This window comes from Setaria italica, chromosome III (assembly GCF_000263155.2).
Source record: "Setaria italica strain Yugu1 chromosome III, Setaria_italica_v2.0, whole genome shotgun sequence".
NCBI classification, from domain to species: Eukaryota; Viridiplantae; Streptophyta; class Magnoliopsida; order Poales; family Poaceae; genus Setaria; species Setaria italica.
This window is the reverse complement of record NC_028452.1, coordinates 29,866,098-29,881,389: the sequence shown is the minus strand read 5'-3', so window position 1 is coordinate 29,881,389 and position 15,292 is coordinate 29,866,098. Positions and strand designations below refer to the sequence as shown.

General features: G+C 45.3%; 1 protein-coding gene across 1 annotated transcript; it reads right to left on the bottom strand.

Annotated features, from left to right (window-relative positions):
- Positions 1-221: 221 nt before the first annotated feature.
- On the bottom strand, positions 222-15,237 carry LOC101779576 (wall-associated receptor kinase-like 20). Its single transcript, XM_004962435.3, has 3 exons — positions 14,370-15,237; positions 14,225-14,287; positions 222-1,558 (listed from the first exon to the last, which is right to left on the bottom strand). Exons 1-3 carry the CDS (start codon positions 15,193-15,195, stop codon positions 483-485), a joined length of 1,965 nt encoding a protein of 654 aa, XP_004962492.1. The 5' UTR covers positions 15,196-15,237; the 3' UTR covers positions 222-482.
- Positions 15,238-15,292: the final 55 nt, after the last annotated feature.

Below are 15,292 nucleotides of genomic sequence, written 5' to 3'. Positions count from 1 at the left end.
TGACTAGTGATTCCATGACGAAAAAACATGCCAATATGGCTCCAATCGGTCTAGCAAATGTATGACGCGAGATACATGACGGATTTTCCGATCGTCATCATAAGTTAACCGTGACGCGTTTTTGACTGTCTGTGACCAAAGTAATCCGTCATGTAAAGCCTTAGTTCTTGTAGTGATATGTTGTACACAGACACACCACAATACATCCCGTCATGCTCATATGAAATATAAACTTAATCAGAAGTCTCAAATCATTTAATCAATCACTCATCATAAATAAATCAAGACCCATCTCACTTTGGTCTCTCATTTCCACGTGAAGTTATAGAGTTTCGTTGGCGTGTGTACTGTACTCTTGTGCATGTTCCGTTGTACATTGTTACACACTGTCTATTCAGCTTTGATTAGGGTGTACTAAGCGGGGCGCTTACCTATCTTGAAGATTCGCTGGTAATTAGTAAAGTCACCCATCGAGCAGCAGATTATGTGCTGTGCTGCTGCTCTATGGGATGGCCGCCAGCCTCGATGTTGATGATGTACTCGATCTCCTCTGCAACCTCCTTCATGGACGGCCTGTTCTGCCGGCGCTCCTCGAGGCATCCTAGCGCTAGAAACCCGAGCGCCTTCATGGTATCGAGCTCGAGCTGCGTCGCGCCCTCCTTCATCGCTGGGTCCACGACATCCATGAGTCGCTCGTCATCCGCCGCCCGCTGCGCGTGCACTGCGAGGTTGACATCGTCAGCGCCACGGCCAAAGTCAATGGCGCGCTTCGACGTGAGCAGCTCGAGCAGCACGACACCGAAGCTGTACACGTCGCTCTTGTCCGTCAGCTGGTAGTTGCGGTAGTACTCGGGGTCCAGGTACCCTAGCGTCCCCTGTGCACACGTGGAAACGTGGCTCAGCCCTTGCTCTGCCAGCCGGGACAGCCCGAAGTCGGAGACCTTGCCGTCGAGCCGGTCATCGAGGAGGATGTTGCTCGACTTGATGTCGCGGTGGTAGATCGGTGGCATGGCCGCGAAGTGCAGGTACGCTATGCCCTCCGCCGTCTGTTGTGCGATGGCCAGGCGCTGGCGCCAGGGGAGCGGCGGCCGGCTCTTGCCGCCGTAAAGGTGGTCAGCGAGCGTGCCGTTGGGAATGAACTCGTACACCATGAGCGGCTGCTCCAGGTCGACGCAGCAACCAAGCAGACGCACGAGGCTGCGGTGGTTAACTTGCAACAGCACGCGCACCTCGTTCAGGACCTGGTCCGTGGACTTGGTGTTGCCAAGCTTGGCGCATTTGACGGCAACGACAGTGCCGTCGCCGAGCAGGCCCTTGTAAACCTCGCCGTAGCCGCCAGCACCGAGGAGGTTGTCGCGGGAAAAGTTGCCCGTGGCGCGCTTCAGTTCGCGCCCAGAAAAGTTCTTGGCGGTGCGCCCGCTCGTGTTGTTGGCGTTCAGGATCTCCTCGCGCTCCTTGGCCAACCTCTCGCGAGCGAGCCGGATTCGGCACTGCCGCCGGTAGGCCAACAGCCCCGCGGCGGCAAGCAGCACCGCGCCGCCAAGGCCACAGACAAGTCCTGCATTGCATGACAAATCATCAGTTTTGCTCAGTTGATGGACTTCGCCGACCATGAAATCACTATTAGAAAAATGAACATTCGTCCCGAGGCTTAGTACTGATTGCATTTTGATCACATTTGTACCGGACCTAACGGTTACTTCCCTAGGAGGGTCCGGTGAGGCCCTTTAGTTCTGGTTGGTGGCAACAACAGGTATTAAAGGGTTCACATTTGTACAAGTTGGTACTCCCAACCGGTACAAATGCGCCACCCACACATTAGTACCGGGTGGGAGCATCAACCAGTACTAATGTATTGCACATTAGTACCGGTTGCTACCCTGACCCGGTACTAATGTTTGAACCCCTTTAGTACCGGATTGGAGCCCCAACCGGTACTATTGTGGACCCTTTAGTACCAGTTGGTGTCCCCAACTGGTACTAAAGTTCCTCTTATAAATCCCCTCCTTCCTCTTGCCCGAGCTATTTCCTCCAACTCGAGCTTCACCCTATCCATGGCGAAATAGGGGGAGGTGACGCTGGATTTGTGACCATTTCTTGGGGATTTTACTTATTCAAATGTTCTAAAGGTTAGAAACTTCATCCTCCCTTGATACATGGTTAGTATACAAAGTTTTATAGTTTAGAGCAGGAGTAATTTGTAATTCTTAGAATAAGGTACAATAGAGAAAATTTTCATTTATATGAATGTGTTATTTAGAACTCAAATTTATTTTTTTAAATATATGCACCATTTTGTATAGGAAAGTGTAAGAAATCATGTTAACTTAGAAAAAAATTCTTGAAGTAGCCAGAGTTTATATGAAATAATAGTAATTCTTAGAAATGTATAAAAATAAGTAAAAATTACATCATGTTAATTTAGCAATTACATTATCAAATTGTATAAAATAATGTTCATTTCTCGCTAATTCAAGAATTTTTCTATATTCTCTATCTAATTCAACATTTTTACTACAATTTTCAACTAATTCATATACTGCAGAAATAGAAACCACAGCTCGAGCTTCACCCTATCCATGGGCGAAATAGGGGAAGGTGCTGCCGGATTTGTGACCATTTCTTGGGGATTTCACTCATTTAAGTATTCTAAAGGTTAGAAACTTCATCCACCATTGATACATGGTTAGTATATGTTTTATGCTTTAGAGCTAGAGTAATCAGTGATTCTTAGAATAAGGTACAATGGGGAAATTTTTCATTTATATGAACATGTTATTTAGAGCTCATATTTGTTTTTTTAAATATATGCACCATTTTGTATAGGAAATTTTGGAAAATTGTAGGAAATCATGTTAACTTAGGAAAAAATTCTTGAAGTAGCTAGAATTTATATAAAATCATGTTAATTCTTAGAAATGTATAAAAATAAGTGAAAATTATATCATGTTAATTTAGAAATTATGTTATCAAATTGTAGGAAATAATGTTGATTTCTTGCTAATTCAAGAATGTTTCTATATTCTCTAGCGAATTCAACATTTTTACTATAATTTATAGCTAATTCATATACAATTTAATGATATTTTTTTCATGTTTTTTATGTTTGGTTCGGTAATATTTTGTAGATGGATCAGCAATGGATATACAACGCAGACAAATGTTCCATGGAGTATGTTAATGGCTTGCGTGGTTTTCTAGATCAGGCAGGATCCAACAAACCGCCGTCCAATTTCATTTGTTGTCCATGCAGAAATTGCAAAAATGAGAAGGATTACTCATCCAGAAACATTATTCACACCCACATATACAGTTCTGGATTCATGCCTAACTATTTTGTTTGGGCCAAGCACGGGGAAAGAGGAGTTATGATGGATGGTGATGATGAAGAAGAAGATGACAACATTCCTGACTAGATTCAAGGAAGTGCCTTTCTAAATGCTCCAATGGGCAAGGTTGAACAAGAGATGGGCGAGGCAGAAGGTCCTATCGATGATCTAGGTTAGGTGTTGCGAGATTCATAGGAAGATTGCGAGAATGTGAAGGACTCAAAACAGTTCGAGCGTATGTTAGATGATCATAAGAAATTGTTGTACCCAGATTGCAAATAGGGGCACAAAAAGTTGGGTAACACACTGGAAATGCTACAATGGAAGTCAAAAAATGGAGTTTCTGACAAGGGTTTTGATGAGTTAATGAAAATCATAAATAACATGCTTCTTGAGGGGAACGAAATGCCATCCTCAACGTACGAAGCAAAAAATTTTGTTTGCCCTCCGGGTTTAAAGGTACAAAAGATACATGCATATCCTAATGAATGTATCCTCTTCGCGGTGAGGAATATGAGGAATTAGAGGCTTGTCCACTGTGCAAAGTGTTGTGTTATAAGATCAGGCAAGATGACCACAGTGATGCTCAGGGGCAGGCCATCATGAAGAAAGTTCCTGTGAAGGTAATGTATTTCCCTGTAGTACCACGGTTGAAGCATGTGTTCAGAAACAAGGCACATGCAAAGTTGATGCGTTGGCACAAAGAAGAATGTAAGCAAGATGAAATTATTAGACACCCCGCTGATGGGTCCTAGTGGAGAATAGTTGACAGAGAATTTCCCGAGTTTGAAAAGGATGCAAGGAACATATGGTTTGGTTTAAGTATAGATGGATTCAATCCATTCGGTGAGTTTAGTAGTGGTCATGGTACTTGGCCTGTGACCTTATGTATGTTCAACCTTCCGCCCTGGTTGTGCATGAAGCGGAAGTTCATTATGATGCCGATAATTATCCAAGACCCAAAACAACCTGGCAACGACATTGATGTTTACCTAAGACCATTGGTTGATGAATTTATACTATTATGGAAGGAAAAAGGTGTACGTGTGTGAGGTGAGGACAAAAAGGAGACTTTTAATCTACGAGCATTGTTATTCGTAACCATCAATGATTGGCCAATGCTTGGTAATCTGTTCGGACAGTCAAACAAGGAATTCCAAGCTTGTACGCACTGTTTAGATGATACTTGCAGCATGTATTTGAAACATTGTAGGAAGGTCATGTATACGGTCCATCGTCGATTTCTTCCTGGTAAACACCCCTTAAGAAAGAAAGGCAAGCATTTTGAAGGGGAGGAAGAAAAATGTACTAAGCCCATTCACCGTAATGGTAAACGTGTATTTTCTATGATAAAGGATGTGAGGGTAGTCTTTGGCAAGGGCCCTGGTAGCCAACCTGTTCTGAAGAACGTGAACGGACATGCACCCATGTGGAAGAAGATGTCTATATTTTGGGAGGTACCTTATTGGGAAGTCCTTCAGGTCTGTAATGCAATTGATGTGATGCACCTGATGAAAAATCTTTGTGTGAACGTGCTTAGCTTCCTAGGTACATATGGAAATGCAAAGGATACAATTGAAGCACGTCAGGACCTGAAATGTATGAAACAACGAGATGGCCTACAACCGAAAAAGAGAGATGATGGGCATTACTTACATCCTACTAGTTACACACTCAGCAAGGAAGAGAAAGAAAGCATGTTTGAGTGCTTCAATAGTATTAAGGTCCTATCGGGCTACTCCTCGAATATATAGGCATTAATAAATTTTAAACAGAAGAAATACATAAATCTAAAGGCCCATGATTGCCATGTCCTAATGACACAATTGTTGTCTATTGCACTAAGGGGTATTCTACCAGAGAATGTGAGAATAACAATCATGAAGCTATGTGCATTCCTCAACATGATTTCTCAGAAGGCAATCCATCCAAACAATCTACTAAAGCTGCAGAATGACGTGGTGCAATACCTTGTCAGCTTTGAGATGGTCTTTCCACCTTCCTTCTTTAATATCATGACCTACCTTCTAGTCCACCTTGTTGAAGAGATTTTTGTTCTCGATCATGTATTTCTACACAATATGTTCCCTTTCGAGAGGTTTATGACAATTCTGAACAAGTATGTTCGTAACCGTGCCCGTTCGGAAAAAACATCGCAAAGGGATATGGAACAGGGGAGGTCATTGAGTTTTGTGTTGACTTTATTGATGATCTGAGTTCGATTAGAGTCCATATATCATGACATAAGGGGAGGCTGAAGGGAAAGGGCACACTAGGGAGGAAAGGTTAGATGGACATCAATGAGGATACATTTCGTAAAGAACGCTTCACGGTCCTGCAACAATCATCCCTGGTCTCTCCATATATGGAGCAGCACAGGGCCATTGTACGGTCCTCAAACTAAGGGAAGACTGAGGCCTGGATTACTCATCATCACATTGACACTTTTGCCTCTTGGTTGCGGTGACGACTGATAGGTGATGACACAATTGGAGAACAACTAGCATGGTTGGCTAGGAGTCCATCTATCTAAGTATCGATATTCCAAGAATACGAGATAAATGGGTACACATTTTACACTAGAGCCCAAGATCAAAAGAGCACAAACCAAAATAGTGGTGTCCGTATAGATGTAATAGACAACAATGGAAAAAAATATAGATACTATGGTGTCATTGAGGAGATATAGGGACTCGACTATGGACCTTTGAAAATCCCTCTGTTTCAGTGCCAATGGGTGAAACTTACTGGAGGAGACGTAACGATAGACAACTATGGGATGACACTGGTAGACCTAAACAATATTGGATACAGAGACAAGCAATTCTTCCTAGCCAATGACGTGACTCAAGTTTTCTACGTGAATGACATGTCAAGTGAACCAATAAGGAAGGGTGCTAATTAGTTAGATGACAAGCCAAAACGCCACATAGTTCTTCAAGGGAAAAGAAAAGTCATTGGAATTGAGGATAAGACTGACATTTTAGAAGATTATGATCAGTTCAATGATCTTCCTGCATTTTCAGTCGAGGTTGACCCAAGCATTCTGTTAGCCAAAGAGGACGTTCCATACATACGCCGCGATCACAACCAAGGGATGTTCGTCAAGAGGAGGGTTATTAACGTTCCATTAGATGATGTTGCGTAATTTATTTGAACCATTATGTTGTGTTTTTGGTTATCAACAAAGGAATTAATGTAATTACCATATCTTCCAAGGAGGGCAATGAAAGATCACAAACCTTTGACGCAAGGAAGAAAAATGGTCATTCTCCTACCATGCGTACTCAGCTTATCACATGGTAGTGTATTTGAAACATGTTTAGGGCACAACACATTATGTTTATCCTACCATGTAAAAGAAAGCATTTCCGAACATCACATAAATTCTAAAAAATGTAAACCATTGGACCAAAAACGAAAGAGCTTACAACATCATAGCGGCAATCAATTATCTGAATTGCACATGGAACGTGAAAACTCTTTCTACAATGTTTAATAACATAAACCATATTACCTCCTCATCCATTCTAAACAAATGGCAGAAAATGCATTCATCTTCGAATAATTTGATTGGAGTTAGCAGTGTCTTCAATGCAGTAGTACCTCCAATTCGAATAAGTTGATTGAACAATACTCTTTTGCAAAAATCTCACCCTATTAAACAAGAACTGATTTTTGCATGGTTAAAATTTTAAATATTTCAATTTTTTGTACCACCACTGAATATCAAACAATAAATTTACGTGCAATTAAACAAGTACATGATTAAGTCATGGTAAACATGTTAATAACACTACGAGCACTATTCTTCTAAATTTTTGCATGGTCAATATCTAGTTTTTTGAATTTTAAAGTTAACATAAGTATTATGACCATTATAACCTATTACTAAGTTAAAATTAATAACTTTACCATGTTTGATATTTGACCGCATCTGACATTTTTCCAATTTTTATGAATGTTATATGATTTACTACACATGTCGACATAAGCCCCACTCAGCGTCGAAACAATGTCGCTTCCACGGAAGCTAGCTGGAGGATCTTCTACCATACTTGAGGACAACCAACGCCACCCCATGGACGACATCACTAGGAGAGCCCCTTATAAGCTTGTTACTTCCATGAAAAACAACCTCATCGTGGTGGCTTGTGGTGTGGCTGAGCAACCGATGCAAGGCCAAACACTTCATGGCGTGGAGATTCCAGCTCATAGTTACGCCGAAGTTGGGGTGGACCGAGTGGTTGATGGTTGGGATGACCTGGAACTGGAGATCCCTGGAGGTGTCAGGGAAAAGAATCTAGGAGAAGCCATCCATGGTTGGATTCTATGGCCCAAGCGCTACATAAGGATTACGTAGTCGAATCCCCCAACCTTGGGATCATCTCCTCAAGGCTCAAGGGCAATATCACCTACACCATCTTCCAGGGCACCCTCTCCACTACCAGACAGGGATCCTAGCATGAGTCCACTACCAGACAAGGATCCAAGCATGAGTCCACCTCCACCTCCTATGAGCATGGCTACACGAAGAAAGACGCCTTCAGTTCCGCCTACTGCGGCCACGACAAAGCAGGAAAAGTAGAAGGACAAGCAACCAGCGCCCAAGAAGCCATGTGATATGATAGATAAGGAACTCCGCGCAATAGTGGATGCTGAGAAAAAAGCTTTCTTCGCAAGTTATGTGGAGCGAAGGAAACAACAAGAGGATCCACCAGTTGATAAGGGTAAAATTCGGGCTTTCATCAGAAGCGTGGAGGCGGAGCGAAGGAAACAGACAGAGAAACTACCTCTTTCTGATTACGATAGACAAATAACAATGGCTTCTAAGAAGAGGAAGAAAAGTGGGTCAACTATTCCTCAACTCGGAGCCCAATCCAACCAATTGGTTGCCCCGCTCTAGGTGCTTCCTGAATTTGATAAGAACCTGCTGCAATTCGCTAAAGATTCAAATCTGACCGCAGCTCAACTTCGAGGAGAGGATAACATCCCACAGCACCTTAGGCTGCTAATGGAAATATGAGTATGGGAAACCGCTTGTGTGGCTGCAATTGGTGAACCGTCTCCCAATGAAGATGTACAAGTTGCACCAATGGTACATAGATGCTTTAGCCGAGGGTTTTGCCATGCTCGAAGTTGGGATTGGTGATCAACATTTTCTCCATGGAGAAGACATCATAAATGTGGTGCTGAAGGAATTGTATTTCCTGTTCAATTAAGACACACTTGACAAGTCACTCATCAGTTACTTGGTTCTGTAAGTCTTAAATATCATCTAACTTCAAAATGCCGGCTCTATTCATTGTGCTATGTCTTGACGTGGGTGAATTCAAGGATGAACTAAATTGGAAGACTGATTTCCCCGTATGTGTTGAATTTTCACATCTCGTGTCACTTTCTTTAACACAAAAAATATTTCATAACCTTTTTTTCCATATATGTAGTGTTGGAGGCAGGAGCTAGGTAACCATTTATGCGGATACTACGTATGTGAGTTCATCCACAGCTTTATAGGTCCGCAGCGTATGACTGACCACGATTTAACCATACGTATGCAAAATTCTTAACAATAAATTAGTTCTAATTATGCAAACCCATTGATATACTATATATAATAACCTTTGCTAATGACACAGATGATGTATAGGAAGGAAAGAGTCCTTGACACGGACTGCATTAGGGCAGTTCAAGAACAACTCCATGGATTTCTTTTGGATAAGATCATAAATCCAGTGGGGGAGTTTTATAATGATGGATCAAATCTACATTACCGTCAGGACTCGGATTCAGAATAATAGATATGAAATGTTGAACTTGAAAGTTGAGGCAATGTAATATTATTCATATATATATATATATATATATATATATGTATGCACAATATGCCTATATATATGTAATAGTATCTCAAATGTAATACTAAAAATAAATAGAACTTTATATATATTAGCATATTAGAACTAGTATATGTAAAGGAAATAAATACGAATATAGAATAAAGAAACAGAAAAGAAAATGAGAAAATAAAAGAAAAAAATTAGTACCGGTTGGTCTCCCCAACCGGTACTAATTCGGCCGGCGCCGCGCGTGGCGTGGCAGACCCTTTAGTACTGGTTATTTTAACTGGTACTAAAGGTCCTCTTTTAATATCAAATTACCAGTACCAGTTGCACAATCGGTACTAAGGGGGTTCCTAACCGAGAGTAAACATGTTTTCCCTAGTAGTGACTAGTAGTTGAAAATGTGTGTTTCGAAGCTGTCATCTCTGGCTGGAAAAAATACCTCAGCTATCTCTTGAGAAGTGTGTGTCTTCAAATATATTTATATACCCTATATATATACGTAGAATAGTTTATCCAACGCAGTAGAATAGTTACAATAATAGTTTCAAACAATAATGTAGTCGACTTATGATACGTTCATTCTACGTTGTAATTTACTATAAATCGATTGTACCACACACATCGTTACCACATCAGTTTTCTTACACCCGTCAGTCAGAGTACTAAATTCATTTGCACTTAGATACTCATGGATGCATATTTATGTCGCGTTTGCGTGTTTCAGATAAATTGAAAGATGTCATATCATAGACTCAGTTGTATCTGTAAGACGTCAAAATTGAAATGAAATAACCAATCCCATATGCAAGGGCAAGACGGACTCTTTGGTGGCAAAGGATGCGTGAGAGGCGGCTGGGAGCTCCTTTCTTTTTTCCATGGTAAGCTGAAATCCAAGGCCGGCGATGGGAGGTGGGCCGTGCCGCCGAGGAATCCAAAGTCGGCGGTGCGGTGGAGTTGCGTGAGGAAGATGAAGGGAGGGGGTGGACGCGATTTTCTATTTCCCGGAACCGGTACCATGATCTACATAACCAGTTGCCTGGGTGGACAATTTTCTTGCGACATGGATCTCAGGTATCAAATTAAACTAAGAAAAAGTGTGGCAAATTTTTTTTGTCCCAAGTCAGCAGAGAGCTCGTGCCTATCTTTTTTATAATTTTTTTATTCTACATCTGTTTAATTTGCTCCTACAAGGAGTTGAACCCAGATTTGCTCGGTACTACTCAGGTGCTCTAACCATTAGGTTAGAGACCCTTCCACAAGTGTGACAAAAAATTAATCAAGATACCATTCAGCTAGGCAAGGGACCATCTATGGACAAACTTAAGAATGTCAACCAAACTTGGTTTAGGGGGTGTTTGGTTCCCTTTGCTTATTTTTAGCACGTGTCACATCGAATGTTTAGATACTAATTAAGAGTATTAAACGTAGACTATTTACAAAACTAATTACACAGATGGAGGCTAAACAGCGAGACAAATCTATTAAGCCTAATTAATCCATCATTAGCAAATGTTTACTGTAGCAACACATTGTCAAATCATGGACTAATTAGGCTTAATAGATTCGTCTGACCGTTTAGCCTCCACTTATATAATAGGTTTTGTAAATAGATTACGTTTAATACTCCTAATTAATATCTAAACATTCGATGTGACGGGTGCTAAAAATAAGTAAGAGTAACCAAACCAGGCCTTAGTCGCTCTGGAAAAAAACAAACTCGGTTTAGTCTTGTGCAATTAAATGTTTTGTCCCAAATCCCAAGGAACAATAGAAATTTTGCTAGGTATTAGGGCACCCGCAACAACACGAATAGAGTATATATAGTTTGCCCTCGATAGCAATATCAACATATGATATAGTAAAGACTGTAGATAACCTATTCAATGGATTAGCTATAGCATAATTTCCAAAATTAACTGCCGAGCTCATCTGTGTCATCGTGCCTCCACCCAGCCTCCACCTGGCCTGCCTAGCCCGCCCGTCGATCGGCAGCCTAACGCGCGATGGTAGTCAAGGACACCGTCCTACTCACTCCACCTCACTTCCACACCGCGCTGGCACCAGTAGAGAACTGACCTTCCATCTAGGTACTTTTGTCCTTGTTGACTTAGGACCCATGTTCAAAGTGCCTTTAGTCCCAGGTAAAAAATGAGGCACCGAAGACCACCGACGGGAGGGACTTTAGTCCAGTTGTAAAGACCAACTGGGACTAAAGCCCCCCTTTTACTCCCGGTTGTAACGGCTAAAAAATCTAGCACCAACACCCCCTCCTTTGTCCCGGTTCGAAATTCCAACTAGGATAGTCCTGGTTGGTAATTCCAACTGGGAGAAAAGCTCACCCGTTTTGTCCTGACTAGATTTTTCCAATCAGAACAAAATGGAGGCTTTCCACGCAGCCCCCGTCTCTCTCTACCTTCCTTATCTTCTTCCAGGCAGTGCCTCTCCTCCTGTTCACCTTATCTTCTTCCTCTCCTCATCCTCTCCACCAGCGCCTCCCCTCCTTCCTCTCTGCGCCACCACCACCCCCTCCCCTCCCGCTGCCCTGCCTCCTCCCCCTCTGCTGCACCTCCTCTTCCCCCTCTGCTAGCCCCTCACTGGCAGTGAGGAGCGGCAGCGGGATGAGGGCAGGGTAGTGGCGCGCAGGGCGAGTTGGCGCGGTGGGAGGATGGTTGAGCGGCAGCGGGCGCGGGCGGGCAGAAACAGAGTCAAGGTGAGCGGCCGACTGAGTTGAGGTGGGTGGAGGTAGACAAAGGCAGGCAGAGGCAACAGGCGGAGCCGGGACGGAGGTGGGCGAGGGCGAGCGGCGGCAGGCGGCGGGTGGGCACGGGCGGGCGAGTGGTGGACAGCGTGGGCGGCGGCGATAGAGGCGGGCGGAGGCGGGCGGCGGCGATAGAGGCGGGCGGAGGCGGGCGGCGGCAGTGAGCGGAGGCGGATGGGCGAGGGTGAGCGGCGGGCGGTCGACACGCGTCGGGGGTACATCCCCAGTAGCCTCAAGGTAGGAAGAAGACATGTAATCCTACTAGGACTCATACCTTATAATCCTACTAGGACTCCTCCTTGTAACCGACTAGTAATCCCGCCCCCTGAGTATATAGAGAAGGGTAGGGATCCCTAGATTGGTAGACGAAAACCTCATAGAACCACAATAGAGGACCAAGTCCTCAACACCAAACAACACCCAAGCGAAGGGTGCAATATACAACACCCCAAATAGAATATAGGATATTACGCTACTCTGGCAGCCTGAACCTGTATGAATCCATGTCTTTTATCCTCTCTTTTACCTTCGAGTTTCAGGTCCGATGATCTCCCACCAACCAATCTATTACCTCGGGATATCCCTCGGTAGGTTGCTGGGTAAAAATACCAATAGCACGGGCGGGCGGCCGGCATAGGTGGCCTTTTTTTTATTTTTTTGGAAACTTTTTAGTCCCGGTTGGTAACACCAATGGGGACTAAAGAGGGTCTAAAGGATACCCTTTTGTCTCGAATAATTAGTTCTAGTTGGATTTTCAAGATATATAGCTCTATTCAACTGCAACTAGAGGTTCGTTTTCCACCAGCATGAGTACCTCTTCATGCTCGTGCTTTCCGTTGGTTGCGCCCTCACACCGCGAATTCATTGAGCTAACCAGTGCTGCCACCCTCCACCGTGCGGACCCCTGGCCATGGCCAACTCCGAGCCCATGCCTCACCTCGGCCATCTCCGGCTCCATACCAGTCGCGGCGGGCCCGTGCCCTCGCTTGCCAAACTATGATCCTCTGTGCTGATACCTTGGCTGGTGGGTTCTACTCATGCGCCTGCCGGTCGGCCCTACTTCGATGGTGCCGGCTTGGTGGCCACGCCCTGCACGCGGGTTCTCGGCGACGCGCTCCTCTCTACCCGACCAACGGCAGTGGCGGCTCGGCTCTGCTCGGCAGCCAGCGTGCGTGCTCGGCTTTACCCCGTATGCTTGAGGTGGTGTCGAGCATCCTGGTTGGTGGCGTGCTCCGCCTGCCCCACCTATCCATCTGCTTAGGCGCTCGGCATCGGAAACCGGGTGGGTTGGGCCCGTGAGCGTTGAAAGAAGTGTTAGCGAACGTCGCTGGATGTAGCACTTCTCTCTCCTTCATGGTCCGCTAGCGCAAGCTGCTATCGGCCCTTTGCGGGTGGCATTAGGGGGTGTTTGGATACACCTCCTAGTATTCGTCACATCTAGGATACTATTTAGGAGTATTAAACATAGATTATTTACAAAACTCATTGCACAGATGGAGTCTAAGTCGCGAGACGAATCTATTGAGCCTAATAGATTAATTAGGCTCAATAGATTCATCTCGCGAATTAGTATAGGGGTTCTGCAATTACAATTTTATAATTAAGCTCATATTTAGCCCTTCTAATTAACATCCGAACATCCGATGTGACACTTTTAAAATTTAGCACCTCGTATCCAAACACCCCTCAGTGATCTGGATTAGCTAGACTCATATCAACTACATTAGGTGGTCTCTTGCCTGCAATATTAGTCAGCACTGCATTCATGAGCGGAGTACGGAGAAAGGGTCAAAGCATCTACCTTCCTGTAAGCTCCCAAAGTTGACCACTGTCCACTGGGGAGAGGTGGGGTCCAGATTGAGGTTGACGTGTAACTACTTTCCCTTCAAGCCTTCTTAATACAGAGTACTTGTCGTCTGAACTCTGAACTTGATTAGTCAAAAGAAAAGCTTGACCATAAAAAGCTTTCTTTATTCAATGCGTTTTACGAGGGCTTTTGCACTATGTTTGACTCAAATGGTATTCTGGATTGTTATCGAATTAGCAGCTATCTGTACTGTTCGTCGACATGAAATGCCAATGTCAAGCTAGGAGTTCAGAATGGTTCATTATCGATTACCTCTGCCCTCTCCACAGAGGAACGACAAGGACTGACGCACCTATCTAAAGTACTCGTCGTCACAAGTCATCATCGCGTAAGAAAAAACAATTGAAGAGACAGCTAACAATTCGTGTCAAGCAATAATAGAAGAGACTCCTAACAACTGAGTAGGAGATCAAGAAGCAGTTACCTGCAATGAGAGTTGCGTAGTTGGATCCCCCGCAGTCCCAGGTGCTCTGGCAATTCGAGGGATCTGCATCAAATCGAACAACCATTTAGATTAAGACGGAGACAGAGTACCTCAGCTGCAAATAGCAGAGCAGAAACAAACATACTCTGCTGGCACGCGCCGGCGAGGGGGTTCCACGTGAATCCGGATACGCAGTAGCAGCGCCTGACCGTGCCGGCGCCGGAGGGCGCGAGCGGGTCGTCGGCGCAGGTGGCGTTGGTGCCATTCTCGCAGTCGGCCTGCGTGCGGCAGAGTGGCTCCCTGGGCGTCGACCACTGCAGCTCCAGCCCGAGCCGGCGTCCCCACGTCACCGGCGGCTGCACCGGGTCGAGCCCCACGAAGCTCCGGTACGCGCTGCAGAACTGCGGCGACACCCGGATGCTGTACGACGTCGAAGAGCCTCCGGCCACGAACGTGCAGCAGAGCGGCAGCGGCGCGCAGGCCGACGCCGTGGAGCCCGTGGCGTTGGCGTAGACGTGGCAGAGCGAGTTGGAGGAGCAGTTGAGCGGCGACAGCAAGAGCGCCTGCGTGCAATTGAGCAGCATGATGGTGTTCGAAGAGCTCACGTTGAACGGCAGCGACGCGTTCAGCTGCACTCCTCGCGCGACCGGAGCGCCCTCGGAGATGCAGCTGCCCTGCGACACGAACGGCGCCGGCGAGACCACCAGGCGCTGCGCCACAGGGGAGATGGAGGTGATCGGGTACGAAGTACCGTTGAGCGCGTCGAAGAAGAGCGTCGACGAGTTAGCTGCGCACCGGACCTTGTACGCCGGATCACCGCAGCCGTCCGCGGTGCTGAGCGGGTACGGCACGGCCGTCGAGCCGCACGGCGGGCACACACCTGCATGGCTGACCGGCAGTAGCAGCGTGAGGATTGCGATGCCTAACTCGGAGAGAAGGGGAAGACGACTCAAGCACGGTGTGCTCGCCATTGCTGAATGCTTAGCCTGTGTCTCTTGGTGCGTGTCGTTTCGATGGTAGTTGTGCGAACGTTTTAAGGTGGTTTGACCTGTTTTATTCGCCCGGCCG